Source organism: Alosa pseudoharengus, unplaced genomic scaffold (genome assembly GCF_046254945.1).
Source record: "Alosa pseudoharengus isolate Yale_2024_CS ecotype anadromous, Long Island Sound unplaced genomic scaffold, YU_APseudo_1.1 YU_APseudo_1.1_scf_2, whole genome shotgun sequence".
NCBI classification, from domain to species: Eukaryota; Metazoa; Chordata; class Actinopteri; order Clupeiformes; family Clupeidae; genus Alosa; species Alosa pseudoharengus.
In genome coordinates, this window is record NW_027468663.1 from 48,186,602 (window position 1) to 48,208,125 (window position 21,524).

Genomic DNA, 21,524 nt, shown 5'->3' on the forward strand with positions numbered 1-21,524 from the left:
AACTTATAGTTTCTCATGGCCCACACAGTAAAATTACTTATTGTTTCTCTGTGTTGGCTGAGCGTCGGCAGGGAGGGCAGATATCTCGATGGCGAAGCTGTTGGATGTTTTAGCTATCTGCATATCTTTATTGATTACTAGCCAGCATATCTTTACTAGCCTTAGGCCTATGCTATACTATGCCATTTGAGACTTTAGTAATTAAACTTCAATTGAAATAGGCCTAAGACCTAGGCTTAGCCTTCTTTTATGTCGTTGTTTCTTCCCCAGGCATGGTCATTCATCACATCAAGCCTCCCTTAATGCCTTGACCTAAGCTGCAAACGTGATTTGACACGGATCAGAGGTGGGTGCTGCAAAGACGATGCAAACATTTGTCTTTCAGGATACTCATGTAAAACTAAATGCTTTGGCTACATTTCATAGGTTATTTCTGAAGAAATCAACTACAGGCATAAAGTAATTAATTTCAGTTGCCTACGTGCACAGGCTACCATGATAACAGGTGGCAAGTAGCCTGATAGGCCTATCTCTAACCGAAATGGCATCTCAAAGATGCATGTTGTTAAAAAGGGAATTAGACCATATGCCACTTATTGACTATACATTTTGATTCTTTTTTTTGTCAATTCAAGGCTGTAAATTAACTAATAGGCCTTTTTGTTTCAGTTGGAAAAAAATAGATGTGCAAATATAGCCCAGATCTTCACTTTTATTATTGTTTTACCAACATGCAAAAATCTCTGAAATAAACAAAAAAACATTTAAGCCTAGGCTATGTAAAGGTCACAAAATGACTGTATGGATAACGTTTTGTAATGCCAGTGGATATCAATAACATTATTCAGTGAATTGTGCAGTGAGATAGTTTATGGAAGAAGAAAAGAAGCAGCTTTGTCTGAAGATGTTGTCTGAACAGTGACTCAGCTATGAAGACAGTAAGACAGAAATAAGACAGAGTAAGGATGAGTGAGTGAGTGAAAAACTAAAGCAGACAAACCCATTTGGTCATACCATCAAATGACAAACACTGACAATGTTTATAGCTGTTTAGAAGTAGACAATCTCAGTGAACAAATATTGAATTATTGAAATATTGAATTAACGCATGCTCTTAATTATCATCTCTTACACCCAATCATAAAAAAATTCCACAGTTCCACTCTTTAAATTGTGTCACACAACACACAGTAAACATCCTTCCACTGGACAGTTTGATCTTCCAGCATCAGATTTAATGTAAATTCATTTTCATCCAGTGCTCTTTTGTATATTTCAGTATCTATGCCAGGCTTTGAGAGATTGCCTGACTGGCTAAGGCAGTGCACTCGGTTCAAAGATATGTATCAAACAAAGCAACATCTCATTTTCCTATTGAGGAAAAAAATGAGCGATGAAATGAATTCCTTGTGTCAGAAGTACTAACTGGGGAGCAAACATATACCAGATCATTGGGTTGTTGATAATTTGACTAAAACATGATTACAGACAGGGAGCAGCTACACCCAATGATCTGAACTCTGTTTGCCCACAGTTCAATTCTTCTTACAACATCTCTGAAGTGTGGGAAAAAACATAGCAGTCATACAGAAACATACAGAAACAGTGACAAGAACATCAACAACAAATAATCTCCATGTCATTTGATTGTATGGCACCAGCGGTGTTGTAGTCAGCTCCATTATTAAAATCTCCTGTTCAGTTCAGTATACTTAAATATTTAGTCTGTTTTTTAAAAATATATATTGATATATCAGATACATATATATTCTCACACACAGATATCTATTTATGACTCTATGGTTGTACTCAGTAGTGTTAGAACTCCCTTCTCTGTGCCACTCCTCCTTGGTAGCAACCCTGGTCATCTTCATGTGTCTTTTCTACCAGTTGTGCCTACAAGGACAAAAAACAGCACATATAATGTATAACATTTTTTTTTTTTAATCTATGACAACACAATAAACTTGGGGCAGCCGTGGCCTACTGGTTAGCGCTTCGGACTTGTAACCAGAGGGTAACCGGTTCGAGCCCCGACCAGTGGGCCGCGGCTGAAGTGCCCTTGAGCAAGGCACCTAACCCCTCACTGCTCCCCGAGCGCCGCTGTTGTTGCAGGCAGCTCAGTGCGCCGGGATTAGTGTGTGCTTCACTTCACTGTGTCGTCACTGTGTGCTGAGTGTGTTTCACTAATTCATGGATTGGGATAAATGCAGAGACCAAATTGACCCTCACAGGATCAAAAGAGTATATATACTTATACATACTTAACTATGTAGAAATACACTGACAACATATGCAGTGAACATTGACCCTGTGTTGTTGATTATAAATAAGCAGTGTGAGTAAAGCAGCCTAACTCACTGTTGGTCCAGCGTGTTCACTCCTGTGATGTAACCTGGAACAATAAAACATTACCCATTATAAATGCTGTATAACCACAGGCATTTAGAGAACACATTTTAAACTGTGATGTAAATGACAGTGGTATATCTCCCACCAGACACAGGGCTACTGTAGAAGCCCACCTCTTGTTACATGTAGTATGCAGTATACAAAACACTGATCAGAAGGACGCATCTTTTTTGAAGATTTGTTCATCCAACTAGATAGATAGATACTTTATTGATCCCCAAGGGGAAATTCAAGGTCTCAGTAGCATACAGACATCACACACAACATGCACTTACAGCAGAGAAAGTAATATAAGTATATAAATATAAAAACAACACCACTGAACAGTAAAGACAGTAGAAGATAAAAAAAATACTAAATATACTAAATAAAACAAAATCAAATATCCACATAGTGTGCTTAAGGATGATCAAGCATGAGGCTCTTGCAGTGACAGGGCAGGGACTGAGCCTGTGATTCTGTATGCACGGTGCTCTACGAGAGTGAGTGTCATGGTGATAGTGCAAATAAATAAGTGCAACAGTGCAACAGTGCAAGAATAAAGTCTAGCGGGCAGCCGTAGCCTACTGGTTAGCACTTCGGACCTGTAACCGGAGGGTTGCCGGTTCGAACCCCGACCAGTAGGCACGGCTGAAGTGTGCTTCACCTCACTGTGTGTACACTGTGTGCTGTGTGTGTTTCACTAATTCACGGATTGGGATAAATACAGAGACCAAATAGCCTGGCTAGCGCCACCACTTCTCATTTTCTCGTATTTTAAAAAAATGCCCAGATCCGTTTATTGGGTGCCACGGATGTCTATCAAATGTGTCTGTGCATAGCTCATCATCGTCTTGCTTTCCCCCTTGTTCTGTGATTGGTCTCCTATCTCAGGCGAAAATTTGCTCCATGGTCTCCAGGCTGCCTTAGCAGCGTGAATCAAATCGCGCGCAAGGCAGCATGGGAACACCCAGGCTAGAGACCAAATTTCCCTCACGGGATCAAAAGAGTATATATTCTTATACTTATACTACTTAGAGACCAGCATAAAATAAATATGGACATATGATATGCCTATATTGGACTATGTTGATATCAACTGTAGACTCAGATTACAGAGCCCATAGCACGAAACTGAGCGAAGATATGGTATAAAATATCACATTCTACCTTTTAAAAATCACCGGATTTGTAGTATGCTTGTTAACTGCTATAAACAACTAATGCTGGACATCACCATAATATCTTCTTTCTTTTTTTGGTCAGTAGGGGGCGCAGTTTGGTCATCATTTAACAACGTGGATGAACTTTTTGACTTGTACTTGTCATGCATTTTACAGACACAATTTACCATGTAGGCCTTCTCTGGATCGGGCCTCTGTTTCAGGTACTCCTCCATCTTTAACTCGGTCTCCAGCTCCTGGACCAAATCATTCTCATATGTCTCAGCATTCATGTGTCTACACCAACAAAGAAGTCGCTGTTGTCACTTTTTTGGAACAGTTACCGTCAACATGGACTGCATACAGACTCATTCTTTCTATGTAACTTCAGCACAATACAAATATGTTCATCATTATACAGTATTTCATATTGGATCATTCATGTCATCAGGCAGTAGACAGGTTCTGTTACAATGAGAAAACAATGTGAAAAGAGAGAAAACAGACTGGCAATAGCAGTGTCAAAAAACCTGAACAGAGTGAACCTAGTATTTGTTCTGATATTGAGTTTCATGACTGAATCCAGAAATCCTTACATGATCCATTAAAAACAAAGAATGGATACTACGTCCAAGAGGGTAGAGAGTGGTAGTGATTGTAAGGTGGGGATCACATTGGCCAGGGGCATGTGTAACGCAACGCTCAGACCATAATACGTTTTATCTCGTTCCTAAGTAGCCTAACATAAACGGTTTGCCTAAACTGACAATTGACCTTTTTCCAGGAGCGTTCTAATCATGCCCTCCTGTCTATTGGGGCGACTGTTTCCATAGAGTGGGCTTTATACTTGTGACTGTTTCCATAGAGTGGGCCTTATACTTGTGACTGTTTCCATAGAGTGGGCCTTATACTTGTGACATGGTGATGGTGAGGATTTGCTCATGTGCTATATATTGCCTTACTGCCTGGTCCCTCACACTGTACCACATGCAGCTATCAAGTGCAGCTCAGAATTTGCTGATCTGCACAAGAACCTGTGCTAGCCAGTATATAATATTCTCTTTCTTTGCTCTCATCAATGTTTGCAGGTTAGCCACACATTACTACAACAAGTGCAGAATTTCAGAATGTTTTTCTTCTTAACTCATTCAGTCTCTGTCTAGATCAGGGGTGTCCAAAGTACGGCCCGCGGGCCAACTGCGGCCCGCCACGCACTTTAATCCGGCCCGCCGAGCATTTATTAGTTTATCATTGATCCGGCCCGCCACGCACTTTAATCAGGCCTGCCGTGCATTTAATTAATTAGGTTATCATAGGCCGCTCGCTATTCCAGCATAGACAACGTTGTGATTAACTTTAGGCTACTGCAAACTGCTTTACACTCTTCTTAGAGAGCGTTTACCATGTCAATGTCAAAACAGCTTGTTACATCGAGATACATAGTATCTCCATTGCAGCAGATCTAACTACGTTATGCTACTCCATTTAATTGGGAACGCATTTGAGCGTGCACAAGAGGGAGATACTGCGACAGGTTCCAGCTGGCTTGTTATTGTTAATTGATATCTCCTTTTTATAAGAAAATTTTAAAAGGAAATCGCGATGGCAACAGTAGTTTCCACTACTGACCATTTATAAACTGTGAGCCATAGGCACAGCACTAGCCATAGGCTAGTGGAGCTGGCTTAAAGTGACAGTGCACCATTTATAAATGAATTAAACAACATCAAATGAACAGTATTTCTTAAGAAATTAATTTTCTACAACAGAATTACTTTGTCATTTAAATTATACAAAACACACACATATATATATATATATATATATATATATTATTTTTTTGTTGTGTGGCCCGCCGGCCAATTTTCAAAACCCAATGTGGCCCTTGAGTCAAAAAGTTTGGACACCCCTGGTCTAGATAGACGCAACACTTAGTGCACATTCACAGAATGTCAGTGTAAGAGGATACCCTGGTTTTCTGGTGCTGAGATGTGCGAGGTAGACCTCTGACGATGGAGAGGTGACAGGGTCCTCAAACTGTAGGCGCCCCTCTGAGTCTATGTTACTCTCTGTTTCACTCCCAGCCTCTGTGGACATAAAGACAAACAGTTAGTCCACCCTACTGTGGCAGCACCATACATTAAGTATCATCAAGGATCATAAGATCATAAATACAGTCCATTCACATTTAATAATATGCTAATATGTAATTGTAGCTCAGACAATAGAAAGACAGTGTACAGATTGTGTTAAACATTCAATTCTACTGAACTGTACAAAGGTCTAAGTACCTCTCTGTATGTTCATTATCAGATGAAACAAGTGTCTACAATATGAATATTGATCACCGCAATTGCATTTTGGAATAAAAAGTGGTCACACCTTCTAAACTTTTAAATATTAAAAAGCGCACTAAAGATCCAAGCAAGTCCCCTTTACGTTGCATAAAATATTTTCCGCTTGTTTCAGAATTCAGAAAAACTGTCTACAAACATTGGCACATTATTGATTCGGACGCTAAATTTATGAGAGTTGTTCCAGAAAAACCTAAGCTGGTTTTTAAGCGTGCTCCTAACTTAAGAGACCGCCTAGTCAAAAATGACATACGTCTGCAACCCACGACCTCCTTTCTGAGTATGCCTGATGATAACTTTAAATGTGGCAGTTGCGCCCAATGCTCGTACACACATAAATGTAAAACTTTTAATCATCCACACACTTGCACACTTGCACTATCCATTCGCGGTGTCATTACATGATGCACCACACATGTTATTTATTTGGTTCGCTGCCTATGTGGCCTAGCATATGTGGGCAAAACAACGCGAGCGCTTCAGACCAGGATCAGTGAGCACAGGAGCACTATTAGAACAGGGGATGAGCGCAGTCCTGTTGCTGCTCATTTTAAACTAGCTGAGCTAGGCTCTTAGACCTAATCATACCAGTTTACATCACATGGTAGGTCAGCTGATTGTAAGGCTACATATATCCCTTCATAAAATGTGTCCACCATTTGCCTGAAGAAGACCCAGCAGGGTCGAAACGTTGCCTTTTGTACATTAAATACATGGGAGTCTAAAGCAGTGTTGCGGATTTTATCTTTTTTCACTTTTCACTAGTTTTTTTTTGTCCTGCACCTGCCAGAAGGTGGAATGTGCACACAATAACTTTTTGTTAAACTTCTAAATATTACCTACAACAGCATACATGCTTAACTTGTGCAATATTCTAAAACAGTAATAATCAGAATGAATACACTACAATCCTTTGAGACCATCCACTATAATCTCTCCTACCCAAACAGACAAAATACTAAATGTGACACAACCAATATTTTGGCCTAATAGTAACCTTTCTCATTCAAGGTCACTCACGAAGGCCATGCTCTACAACAACAATGTAGCGCATATGACATTTAATCCCCATAGCTGCAGCTTGCAAGATAACATTTTCTAAGAAAAATACAGAGTAAATACAAAAGATGACCAGGCTCCTGATACAACTACTGCTTCTCATTCTCTATAAATCAGTATCTGTGGTTATGCCTCTATCCAACATATCCAAAGTGCAAACCTGAGTTCAGTTCTTTGACCAGTGATGACATGGTATTGGTGATGGAATCAGCAGCAATGAGGAGATCATTTCTCAAATTCCTTCTAGAGCCTAGGGACCGAAAAGTGGTAAAAAACAAAGCAAACATGTTAATAACACATTCCCACTGCAGGCAGGCTTACTCAGATTACTGTCTTATTCTCTAGACTAAAGCTGACACATAGCTTCTGTTGTAATATAATCAATTTCATACATTGATTGGCCAACCAGCAGTACTGGTACACTAATTTTCTCACATTCCACTCCATGCAATACTGTGTGCCCAAAATGCAGTGGTCACTGAAGTTAAATGTGTAAACTGAGTATACAGAATACAAAACCACATTTCATTATACCAAACAAAGAGAAGACTTACACTTATTCATTTCTAGGGATATTTAAAACTACATATATCAGATATCAACTGTATCTGTTATTACCAGTGCCTGTATATCTGTCATGAGTATGTTATATGTCACATGGTCCATGTGAATGTCATAGTCATTAAGTATTATCTACTGTATCTGCAAGTGAAGTATTCTGCCTCAGCCTCTATTGTTAGTCACAACGGCCTCCTGGTGGTTTGAATAAACATCAATTATCATGAACAATGTGGTTTAACAGATCCCAATTCTCTGAGTGAGGCACCTGTCAACAAAACACTTTGGAATTCTTCCTCACCCCGTGCCATCATTTCCATATTGATAATGAACGGCTGTGGATAATTACATGAATCATGGGTGTGATTCACGTCCTAACCAGCCTGGCACAGACCCCCCAACCCCATCCCCCTCTGTTTGCTCTTTTGTTTTCCAAATCAATTAAATTCCATTCCGCTCCATTCCATTCCAGTGGAACGCTGTCTACTGACAACACTTGGTGTGGCATTCTGGGGACATCTGCTGCATGTGACATGAAAGTGAAAGCGGCCCTTTTGTTTCTGGGCCTTTTCCCTTTCTCTCTCTCTCTCTCTCTTTCCCTTTCTCTCTCTCTCTCTCTTTCCCTTTCTCTCTCTCTCTCTCTCTCCATCCAGAACACTGCTCCGGCCTGCACAGATCTAACCACAGGACAAATGGCAAGCTTACCCTGAGCAAAGGCCTCCTGCACATCCCCTCCCACCCCCATCAGCGAGTCCTGAGGGGTCTGGGTGGGTGTGGTGCCTGCCGAGCTGGCCTGCGTTGGCATGGGGATGGGCCGGCTCGCCGTGTGACTGGGGGAGGAGCGAGGGGAGGGGCCCGGGCCCTGTGTCTGAAACAAAGGATTAAGACGGAGGGGGTGAGTGTGTGTGTGTGTGTGTGTGTGTGTTTGAGGTTAGAGGGTAACGCCTGGGCGACTCACAGACCGCCACCACAGCTTCACAGACCACTGAGGGGGAACGCTTTCAGAGTGAGGATGCTTGATCCCCAGGGTCCTGGTGCCTGCTAGCTTAATGATTTGCAGACAAACAAAGAGGAAATCTGTGCCTCAGTCTTGTTTTGTTTGTGTCGAGAGCCCATAACAAGAGCAATCTATTAAGCTTTATGCAAGCCAGTTTCCCGTACATGGATTAAGCCTAGTCCTGGACAAAAAGGCAATTTTGATGGAGATCTCCATTTAGAATTTAAGTCTAGCATCAGGCTTAATCCATGTACAGGAAATTGGGCCTATATGTGTAACATGCAATAATACAAAATAGATGTAGGCAAGCTCTGTTAATGGAGATAAAAGATCATAAGGGTCTGGGATGCTTATTATGAAGTCTCTGTGGTTTATCAGGAATCATAATACTGTCAAAATCCTCCTGACAACAAAAGACTGAGCTGTGTGGGAAGACGTGATACTGTCCAACTGTGATACTGTCATGCTGTCCAAAGAAAGAAAGAAAAGAGAAACAAACTAATAATAACACGCCTGCTGAATGAGTGAGGTTTGGGGAAGGTCCAGTTGTCAACCAGGTTGAGTATTCAAGGCAGTTAGTCTGTTGTGTGACCAAGTGTTATGATACTGCACTAAAACAGAGTGTGATAGTTCAGACATTCAGTCCTTCCTTCAGTGCCTGTGTTCTATCGTTATGAATTTGCCAGTTATTGCCTCATTCACAACATTGTCACTGTATTGGGATTTTCAATGGATATTGTGAAACAATAACATTATTCTTACAATACATTATAATGAGAACACCATGACAAAATTGGAAGGTAATTTCAGATATTGTTTATCCAATAGTGTCATGCATTGGGAAATTCCACATAAGCCTAAATTCATTTTTGGCGTCATTATATAAAAAAAATTCTCCAGCAAAACACTTTAACATGCAGTTAGTTTCATAGTTGAATGCATCTTTAGCTCTCACGAGACTTCAATGAAACAAATAGCAACAAACTAATGGAAACAAATGTTACTTCATCAGCTAACAAACTACATGCTCAGCCAATAGCTGATAACATGCTATTGCTGATGTTGTATAATGCATAGCCACACAAACTCGTGATTCATTCACTCATGATTATTTTCAAAATAGTAATATTCTAACAGCAGCATTAGTATCAGTATCAATAAGAGAATCTGCTGGAGTAGCAGGGCAGCAGTAGTGCTGATCAAAGATTCTAGAGCGTGAATCTTGAGTGCTCATGTTCTCAGCCTCAAGCTCTCGCTAGAGAGGTATTCCTGGTTTCACTCCCCATCTCTCTCATTTCATGTCACATTTTCATTGACTTGTCCAAGAAATGCTAGAAAATCCCAAGATTATAAAAAAAGAGTCTGGATTCTCCTGGGGAGGGGGGGGGGGGGGTACTTTGAAAAACCCAGATGCAAAATGGGCTGTGGCACAAACACTGGTGACAGGAAAACAGCCTGACACCTGTATCCAAAAATAACCTGGAATCATTCATATTAAGATAAGTGGATACAACAGATGTCTACTCAGTCACAGATTCTGCAGGTGCATTGGAAAAGGACGGGTACTGTCGGCTCTGATTTTAGTTATTGGATAATAGGACTTTAATGTGCAGAGTGCTGCAGTTTGGTATGAGATTAGATGAAGCTCACATCTAATATGCAGCATGGGGCAGCCGTGGCCCACTGGTTCGAGCCCCGACCAGTGGGCCACGGCTGAAGTGCCCTTGAGCAAGGCACCTAACCCCTCACTGCTCCCCGAGCGCCGCTGGCAGGCAGCTCACTGCGCCGGGATTAGTGTGTGCTTCACCTCACTGTGTGTTCGCTGTGTGTGTTTCACTAATTCACGGATTGGGTTAAATGCAGAGACCAAATTTTCCTCACGGGATCAAAACAGTATATATACTATACTATACTAATATGTAATTACGTACAACTTGTGTTTTCCCCTGATGATTCTTATATAATTGTACAGGCAGAGAGGCCTTTAAAGGCTTTAAAAACATGAAATAATGAAAGGCAGTATAAGCATCACCCCCAGTGAAAAGTCATGTAAGGTATCTCACTAATCACTAATATTCTGCTATGATATACTACACAAAGGTGTGCTGACAACGTCAGAGCAGTTAGTACAGGAGTCCTGCCATTCTTAAACAAAGGGAAAGGATAGGAAGACACACTGCAATCAGCTTAGCCAGTTCAGACCAACCAGCTCACAGCTATTAACAGCCAATTCTGCACATATAATGTGAGCAGGATTATGTGTCAAAGGATAATGTGTGTGTCAGTCTGTCCATCTCTCTCTCTCTCTCTCTCTGTCTCTCTCTCTTTCTCTGTCTCTCTCTTTCTCTGTGTGTGTTGTCACCTTCAGCAGCATCATGAGCTGTTCCAGCTGCACCATGAGCTCCCTGCGACTCTCCTGCAGGGCGGACATCCTCTGCTCCAGCTCGTCTTTCCGCTGCCTAGCAAGGGAGATCAGTCGAGAGAGAGTTAGAGGGAGAGAGAGAGAGAGAGAGACAGAGAGAGTCAGATCCAGGCAAGAACCCATGTGAATCAATCAATGGAGCCTCAGGCATAGTGAGAGGTCACACAATACAGATGTCGCACTGCTTTCAGCTCCATCTTACAGGTGACGGTGTTATTATCAGAGACAGTGTCCAAACAAATAGAGATAAGGTGTTGCGGAGGGATAGGGGTAAACAGGATTCTAGGCCTGTAAATTCATAAAAAATGTTCAGACTTTGTCGCACCACAGATTAAGGTGTAATTAACCACCCAGACAAATCTGAGTATATAATAAAAACATTGTTGAGTATATCAAATTAGGCTTCAAAATCGTGAAAAAATGACCGGTATACTTTGCTCTCAAATGCTGTGGACAGGTCCACCGTGCTGAACTAAGCTGAAGCCACGCCCATCTCAACTGTCACAACCATTCACAACCATTCTCTAAACTAGCTGATTAGAAGACACATAGAAGAGCTAAGTAGTGAAAATACCTGTGTTAAGTGCACAAAAAAATGCATCTAGCTATCCTACTGTATACAATGCATTTCTAACTAACAAATGTATTTATGGCTGGGTATAAGATAGAATGTTTGTTTTATTCTTACAGTGCAAGGACTGTACAAACACCAGAGGTTTTTAAGCCCAAACAGACAGCTAGAGGAGCAATTCACTGAAAAGTGCATTACATCAGAATTGCTGACTTGACCTTTAATGATATGTGTCTTACAGTTTCATGTATTTCATTTGTATTATTTCATTCAAATACAAAGCACTTTCATGGCCTCCTGCAAGTCAAGTCAGCTATGGACTACTAGGATCAGCAGTCTGTTCCTAAATCTGTAAGCATGTGCGTTATTAGATATTATATCATGCCATTAGTAGCATATTCATGTGGTATCCAGACATCCTGTAGTGGCGTCAGGAGTGGCGAAACACTTGCATGGTTTTGTCACCGTAGTAGGACTCGTACTCATCCACAATCTCAGAAGCCAAGGCTCCCCTATATTGCATTGTATATTGACAGTCTGTACCTGAGCAGCCGCAGCTCAGCCAGGAGTGTGGGGTTCTGCTGGGCTTTATCTGGGGGCAGCATGGAGGCCTGCTCATGCTGCTGCCTGAGCCTCTGGATCTCCTGGAGGATCTCCCTGTGGGGACAGGGGCATAGATGGATGGATGGATATGATGAGCATGCACACATCACACCAAAGGTTGTTGGTTGGTTTTGGGACGTGAGCTGGACAAAGTGTTACCGTTACAATGAAATGTTTACACCAAATCGTTCAAATGTAACTGTTCAGAGAAAACATGTTCGCCATGAACGTTCGCCTCTGTTTGTCAAATTTGACCACACCTCAAGTCACACTAGCCATGACTTTTAACTACACAGACGCCTTCTTTACTGTATGCATACACACACACACACACACACACACACATGCGCACGCACGCACACACACACACACACACACACATAGACAGACATGAAGGCATGCCTACATACTCACATGCACATATACAGACACACTCAAGCATGGCACAGGCGTCAGTGTGCCTGCCCTAAATCTGTGTTAGTGGGGTGACAGTGTGATGAGCCAAGCGGCACGCTCACCTGTTTTTGATCTCCAGCTCAGCAATGAGCTGCCTCTGCTGCTTAGCGGCATCCAAAGAGAAGGAGATGTCTGAGGGAATCCTAGACTGTGGCTGATTTCCATATGAAAACAATCAAGTGTTCAGGGGAGGTTTGCACTGGTCATTTCAAGGAAAGTTCAGCATTTTGCTTTGTTGTTTGTGTTGTGTTGTCATAAACAAGTTTCCAAGTGAAAATAAAAACAATTATCTCCAACACAACTACTCCTAATGTTTACAACTTCTTTGAAAATATCTTTGTGTTTAATTTGTTCTCACTCTGTTCATATCAGTGTTATTACATCATGGGTCCTATTTAAATGACCAGCAAAATGCAAAGTCAGGCAACGAGCAAAAATCCACTAAAGCTAATTTAATAACTTGACGAAATCAATTTCCTGATTTAATACCATGGGAAAGATCATACGTGCAAACAAGGGTGGGTCTGCACAACGCTTCCACACACCACATATAAAGTCCTGCACAAGACACGCTTCCCTTATTTCCCAGCTCTGCCCGTCATTTAAATCAGGGTCATACATATACAGTATCTTTCTATCATGTGTGTGTAAGATAAGCACTTGATGGTGGACATGTTTCTGTGGCTACATAGGGGGTGATGTCCATACCACTGGCGTTCCGTCGGTGGCCAGTCGGGATGCATAGCGTGCAATGAGACTGTGCTCGTCATCCTGATTATTGCTGCTGTTCTCCAGTAGACTGCGAGTCAGCACAGGGCGGCAGAGATAGTGTGTGTGCGCATGAAAGAGAAGATGAGAGAGAGAGAGAGAGAGAGAGAGAAAGACCATCAGCACAAACACAATCACATGAGGAAGCTCTGTGACAGACACAATCTCATAATGCAATTACAAGGCTTCTAGAAATCAGAGATGGGAGAGAGCTGCCAGCCAACGCTCTAAATACCCCTTCTCAGGCCACACCACACAACAGCGCTCTAAATACCCCTTCTCAGGCCACACCACACAACAGGAAGTGACTCGCAGTGCAACTCGCACCGCAAATCCAAAAGCTGTCCTCATTGCAGATGCATAGAGCGCCTGGGCAGACAGTGGAATAAATAGGGGTATTTGGAGCCTTGGTTGCTGATATCGGGGATGAATACAAGTCCTGCAAATTAAAGACTGGATGGAGACATGAACATATTAGTGCTTAGCCATTCCAGACACTACGGATGCCGCATGTCTCATACCACATTTCTGCAACATTAACATGTTTCTAATAGCTTCTATCTCTCTCTCTCTCTCTCTCTCTCCCTTTGCTTCTCTCTTTCTCTCTCTCTCACACACACATACACACACTCACACATACAGTTATGTAAAACAGAGAAATTGGAAAAGCAGTTACTTTTGCTACCACTGCAGAGAGATGTTTGAAAATGAGAGCTTTAGACAATATGGCTAATGAATGTCATACAAGAATGATTACATGAAGAACTAATGCATGCAGAGTGGTCTCTCATGGTATAGCCAAAATAAGTGGCTGATATCACATTAGTAGTCTCACATACTCATATGACAGCTGAGACTAATATGACAATCCCTGCAGATTGTTAAGATTGTCAAAACAAAGCTGCAGTGAGTCATTTCAGATCTCAGATGCCTGGCTTAGACGCGTCATGTGTATTGACTGTTACAGTACTGGTTGGTTTGGTGCAAAAGCAGGATGCACTATCAATGCCGGTAAACACCAATGTAATCTACAAGTTCATAGAACTGAGAAATTAGTTAAAGTAGTTCAGAAACTACAGACCACTTATGGCCAGAGTGTAAGTAAGAGTCCAAAGACTGATTGGACTGATTGATTACACAACCGTTGCATTTGCTCCTCAAAAATGCACGCCTTATATGTTTTTGGTGTTTTATGCCAAGTTAAAAAGCAGGGGATAAGAGGATAAGCTGAATGAAGAACTGTCACTACTGAACGCCACTAACCATGCTGGGTTGTTTTTCAGTAGACTGACATACAGCCCAATGTGTATGTGCTCATCTGTAAGTTTATCTGCAAAATCAGGGCTGTAGTTTAACCTGAAACAGCGTAGGTTTCAGAGAGATAGAGATGACACATGTGAGTGAAATCATGAGGAAATAAACAAGGCCTCATTTCCCAATACCTTCTTAATGCTACGTTTGTAAGTTACACTTTAGCTCTTCCTTAAGGTTTTGACGTGTTCCCTGAAACATTCCTTTATCTCCTGTAAATCATACATTGGCTGGTCTTGACCACCTTTAATCTATACCTTAACATAGTTTAGATAAAACAAACATTTACAAAATGTCATGTGACATGTTGGCAAGACGTGCACTTACTGCAAAGAAAGACCTATATGCTGCATTGTATTGCATGTTGTGCTTCATTTAATGAAAGTGGGGAAAAAACAAATACATTAATTAGCCTTAATTTTGTAATCCCTTTAAAACATGACTCTATCAGTAACATATTGCCTCCAGACATACTTTGTAACTTGATCATTTTCAATGTGCATATTTCTTGTTAATAATATGATGACCAGCGCTGCCATGCCTATTACTCATCTCAAACATGCTCAAATGAATGACCATAATCAATGCTGAATCATGCAATTCAACTACTTCCAACAAATCACCAAATGATTCTTGGCCTAGATCACTCACCCTTTCTCATGCAAAATATTTGGAGCCAGAATGTTAACATGTTCAACGCCATCATTCTTGGAATAAGAATCTCTATTTATATCACATAGAAATAATAATACAACAAAGAACATGAAAACTAACATAGAGCAACCCCACCCCCCCACCCCCCAAAAAAAGAAAGAATCAAATAAATGCCCTTTACATGGTAGATTTATGTAAATTTCAGTTGAGTAATACACTTATTTTACATAGTCTGGCAATAAAATCATCCTTATTTGTGAATACTCACATTTTATTGGAGAAAGGTAGTCCTGTAGAGGGCATCGAATGAGACAACATAATGTCTGTCATGCTGTTCATTGGTCTCGGAGGCCTGTGGAGAGGCCATGGAGAACATATGAACCAAAACACAACACAGCTTTGACACATCTCTAATGACTCATCTCAGTCAAACTGCTATGTGCAAGGGATACTGTACACTGTGTCATGGCATTAGCCTATGCGTCAGGGTCAAATAATCAATAATTCACTTACCAGGTGTCACTATTGGCAGCAGAAAAAAACAATGATATGGATATTAAATGCACACAGAATTGTGAAGTGTCTACAGCTGATAGACACTGACAAGAAAAGACAGTACAGCTGAAAAGAAACTACAGCTGGTAATATTTGCATTCATCAATTTGGCACTTGACTGAATATTCAGCTTGTTTTTTTTAACAGAGCATTTTGAGTGACTGCTATTTTGCGATGTCTGCAGTCACATGGCCTTCATCAGGAGCACAGGAATACAATCTAACTCACCTCACTGCTATCAGATTCTGTACCGCTGCAGACATACAACTAACAATACTCTCTAATTTCACATAAAATTTCTTAAAAGTTCACATTTCACCACATACTTCGAATTTCCATGGCATTGCAAACTAATACAATCAGCCCTCCCAAAGTCATTCAATAATCACTGAAACTGTAAACACTCTGAAATTGGTCAGGTGCCCACTGGAAGAGATGGACTGGGCCCGAGTAGGCTTCACTCACACGATACGGGCGAGGCCGAGCGGTTTCTCAGGCATGTCCGGGAACATGGGATGCAGTGGCTCACGGGTAGAGGCGCAGCTCAGAGACTTACTGAGAGCACTTGAAAACTTCTTGGCAGGAGATTTCTGTAAGGGAGCACATATATTATTCAATCAAACATGAAAAATAATAGGGTCTTCTACTCTTATGTCAAAAACGATTTGCACAAGTCTTCCCATTACCCATTTTACTCAAACACTTTATAACACATATTTATAATCATCAAAGATTATAAATAATTCAAACTATCACAAAGTCTAACACATTTGTGTAATTTGAGCTCATCATGACACTACAATACGAGCAGATAATCATGATCACATTACTCTGTCTAGAGGTCAAGGCAACACCGCTAAAAGGTATGAGCAGACATGATTAATCAAATTTTAATTGACTATTTGTCATTTAAAAAAAAGTATAAGAGCATTTCCTGAAATGTGACACGCATACATGCATGTGCAACACATGCACAAGGCCACCACCCCCCTCTCACCCATGACGTGTATTCCTTCATTTGGTGCTGGTTGCTATGGGAACCACTAGCATGCCCCCTCCAGAAGCAGTCCTGACAGAGCTGGTAATTATGACATCGCTGGCAGCGATAGCGAAAGCCCATCATGCTCTCGCTGTGGCAGTAGGAGCACTCGACCGGGTGAAAGACTGCAGAGAGAGAGAGAGAGAGAGAGAGAGAGAGAGAGAGAGAGAGAGAGAGGGAGGGGGCAGGGTGCACAGGGAACAGATAACAACACACTGCTTTAAAGATGCCAAGAGAAGGAAAGAGGAAATCTGGAAGTGGGCTCTCCTGCATTTCCCTCCACCATTCCCAATCATTGAGTGTAGTGTGTGGAAAGGCAGATGGCCATTCACTCGCTGCTACCCTGCTGCCTGCTCCTTGCTGAGGAAATCATTGGGCTTGTCTGCTGGCTTTGGTGATGCACAGCACTCTGGCTTTGTTTGTGTTCTATTACGTCTCATACAGTTAATAATGAGCGACACAGTACAATGCCAGTGATTTTATCTTCCTGGGGCAAGAGGGTTGAAACACATGCAGGGAAGATGAGGACTAGATCCTCGTGACGGTGGTTTTCCATTCCATTAATATGCTTAATACGTAATGACACCAGCATATTTGTTAGTTGATGGTGTTCTCTGATGACATTGTGTCTAGTTTGTGTTTGTGTCTAGTTTCCCAATATAGAATGAGTCAGTGCAAACTATTTATGTAATACCCAAAACTGTACTACCCACTTGAACCAAATATTCAAAATAAAATATTTAGCATCTTAAGTGACTCACCATTTTCCACATTTGCCAGGCGATGCATTAGTGGCAGCCACACTAGACACTGAGGAGGTGGGTCTGACATGAGCGTGTCCAGGAATGTGTTCAGAGACACCTGCTTCTGTAGACCACCAATGTGGGAAAGAAGAATGAGGCTTTGTTATCTTAGTTTAACGGCAGAATAAGCAGAATAAGCATCTTTGCATTACATGTCTTTCTCTTAAACTGGATGTGCCGCTAAGCCACATATTTACTTTCTTGTCTTGTCTCATCTGTGATTGATCCTGCAACACAAGTTCTGTGACAGGCTTGATCAGAGTCTAAACAACCTCTGGATAACTTCATGACTTCCAGGAAATTGCTAAATTGATGCCATGTTTCTCTATTTGTGTTGAACACACAAGACACATTGTTTGAGGCAGCGAGAGTGCGCAACTCCTGAGACTACTGTGATAATTGTATATTTCCCATCATGCTGTCACGCAGTAGTTACAGGTTCCTGCTCTTATATCAAGTAGAGGTGATACTTTGGCATGCAAAGCGTGCTGCTGACAACACCTGTTGTGGAAAGCAGGTTCGTGTGGTTTGCTCTGTGTAGCCAAAGGAGGGTCCTTCGAAAACAGTGACGGGTAATTTGAGCACCTCCCTCAAGAACTGGTCGAACTGGGAGTAGACCATTATCCCAGCAGAGTCCGAGATCTGTGAAAAAATATCTACACAAGAAAAGGAGACTTGTTAATCCTGGTGTTGCGATAGCTAATTCCCATTTGCGTACCAACTTGACAGTTCAAATGAAAATAAAACTGATTGATGAGATAGTATAGGGATGGGAGGCCAGCTGATTCAAAACCATGTTTGGGCTGAACATCTCTGTATTGCAATACACTGTGTAATAATGCAGTGACTTGACTACAAGTCAGTGAATTACTTACAAAGTTACATACAAAATGAATTCTAAGGCAAGTATATGCATTTTTGGTATATAGTGTATTATATTTTCATAATGTGTCCTTGAGTAGCAAGCAACTTCAAAAGTATTAGCATAAATAGCTTGTCTTAACCGTGACATCGGGTAGTATTAAGGGGAAATATAGGCTGCCTCTCTTAAATAGTTTCAACAACAGAGGAAAGGCCCAACACTTACATCTCAATTTGTCCATAATCTTTCCCCCACAAATTGTTGAAAGAGCCATCTTCACAACAAAGACAGAGATCTTTCCAAGGCCTTCCCTGAAAGAGAACATTAATGTAAGCCAAGGCATATTACAAACCTTCCTCCAACATAATAATTTTTCAGTATTCAGCAAGAGTTGACTCATATCAGGAATACATGTTTTGAGCATGGGGTCATATTTAAATAACCCTGTAAAGGCTCATACTGTATATCCTTGACATGTGATATGTGGCTAATAGGACAGGTCCAGAGTGGTAGAAAAACTGGACAGGTCTAGCTTCATTTTATAATTTCGTAACACTTTGCAATGAAAATTCTGAGTCTCAAGTGACTTTATTTACTTACGCATCACACCTGGGACTTAAACACTAGATTACACTGCTTCTGCAAGCAGTAGTGATGGTGATCACACCACACTAACTTACGGGTCATAAGCAGCCAACAGGAAGTTAAGCAGCAGGTTAATGGACTGTTCCACATTGATCTGGTGGGTGGAGGGCATTCGCTTGTTCAGCTGGTAGAAGATGGTGGAGAGTATTGCTTCTAAACGAGCCACAGTGAACTCTGTGTTGAGGTCCATGGTGTTGAGACTGTTCTCCCTGAAAGCCTCAATGACATTCCATATGTCAACCAAGTGTACTACATAGAGGGAGACAAAACAAGAGTGCAGTGAGCCAACTCAACAACTCAATTTGCATGATGAATATGAGATGTTTATACATATGTTGCCTAAATATAGCTACATATTAAAGGGACACCAGGCAAGCCTGATGCTTTTTCTCTACGAAACTCCCCCTCGCTCGGTCTGAAGCTCTTTTCCTTTTCTTTGCGTCTTCCGTCAAGGGTTTTCGCTGCTTCTTCGCCGGCTCTGCCATTATACACACGTTTGCAACAATCTCTAGCGTTTCGTTAGCCTGCCTCTGTGCTGTAAACTGTTCCTGCTTCGGTCGGCGGGTAGGATACACCGAACTTGCAAGTGGGATATTCTTCCTACAGGCAGTAGGGACGGGCGAGAGAGCCTTCATTCGCCCCGTAATAAGTCATTTAACCATATACCGACTTACGAAGATGATTAATTAACACGAAAACGTTGCCTGGTGTCCCTTTAAGTATTTATCAAGTTCACAAACTGCTATTTAAGATGTTATAGCATTCATTAGGTTCAAAGGAAATGTTCTTCTTTAGGGATGGAGAACTGCTTACGATTGCATTTTTTCTGGATGAATCTGAGTTTACAAGCTGTTCTGTAGGTTGATAACCTAATGGAGTCGAACTCTTGTGCACCTGAGAAAAGAAAAATCCAGGATTAAAACAATGTAGCATATGATTCAGCTCATTCTTTCCATTGTAATACTTTAAATTAAGTACAGCACAAAACAACAGAATAAGACAAGGAACACTTCAGGTAATTAGTATGAGCTTGGGATATATGTAGAAGATAATCAAAACCTATACAATTGAGTGTTCTACCTTGTCTGCACAATGCAAACAAGGTCATTTCCACCTTTTTAAGCCTATTGTTCTGCAAAAATGACAGCATTCAAAATGACACAATGTTGCAATGATAAAGGCACATACTTGTCATAATGTCATAATTAATGTCAAGAACTAACAGAATGCAACACAGGAGCAAAAGGTTACACACCCACTGATCATCATCACTCTTCTTGATGTCAAAAAATGCCACACATTAAGGTGAGGGCAAGGGTTACTTCAATTAGCCATGGCACATAACACAATTAGGTACAACCAATAAGTTGAAATGCACCTTCAGTGCCTGTATGCATTCTCATTTAACTCCAGCATGGCCCTTCCCATAAAAGACTGGAGTGGTCCAACTATGTGCTTACTCAGTTGTACAGGGTCTGCCCTTTTCAAGTACTAATCTGTTGTTGTTACTTACGCATCTCTGCAAACAGGTGTCTTCTGTCTGCCATGGTCTCACTCCTCACTCCACACTCCTCAGTCATTCTGCACACACAACAAAAGCATTTGCAGTCATAGTTGTATCAAATTAGATGGCATTAAAAATTGATTAAATCCTACCATATAATATAATACAAGTAATAATACAGGCATGACGGTGATAAAACAGACTTGAAGCTGGAAAAGGCTTGCAAAGGATTGGGTATATACAAAGAGAGAGTGCAAATGAAAACGGCTTCAGTGTTAAAACTTTGAGCCTCAAAGAAATATCAACAAAGTAATTTCTGAGTACTGGGGACACAATGGTTCATTGTCCCTAACCACAGACTTAAAATATTCTATGTTCACTACTAAACTATTGTGTTCCAGACAGTGTCTTTGCTAATTGTCATTCACACTGATGTCAGTCAAAGCTCACAGACCTAACAAACATGGCCTGTCATTGTACTGTCATTTAGAAATCAACCCTACAAAACTGCAATTGGATGAGTGTAAACCAAGCAGGCTAAGTGCACCGAGGGGCTCTGGCACATGACTCCAGAGTTTGTGTCTCTCACATTCATAGTGACGACACCACATGGCATCCTGCCTTACCTGAAAAGAGCCTGACAGTGTGGGACACACAAACAGAAGTCAAAAGGACTTTCCCCTGTTAGGTGACTGAAACACTGGAGTGAGAGTGGAGCTGAGTTTTCACATGGCAGAATGGCCAACTATGCCTCACTGCATTCTGTCCAAGGCAATCTAATACACCTCATCATGTGGTGTGTTACCATG

At 41.3% G+C, this 21,524-nt stretch overlaps 1 protein-coding gene across 1 annotated transcript; it reads right to left on the reverse strand.

Moving 5' to 3' along the window:
• Positions 1–687: 687 nt before the first annotated feature.
• dtna (dystrobrevin, alpha) lies at positions 688–20,791 on the reverse strand. The gene is made up of 20 exons (XM_076295282.1): positions 20,725–20,791; positions 20,025–20,105; positions 19,247–19,460; positions 18,792–18,877; positions 18,206–18,360; positions 17,663–17,768; positions 16,860–17,026; positions 16,328–16,452; positions 15,821–15,829; positions 15,576–15,659; positions 13,283–13,373; positions 12,637–12,728; positions 12,059–12,172; positions 10,885–10,981; positions 8,231–8,393; positions 7,128–7,217; positions 5,484–5,641; positions 3,743–3,835; positions 2,362–2,395; positions 688–1,896 (listed from the first exon to the last, which is right to left on the reverse strand). The coding sequence occupies exons 1-19, from the start codon at positions 20,789–20,791 to the stop codon at positions 2,378–2,380; spliced, it is 2,010 nt and encodes a 669-aa protein (XP_076151397.1). The 3' UTR covers positions 688–1,896; positions 2,362–2,377.
• Between the last annotated feature and the right edge of the window lie 733 nt (positions 20,792–21,524).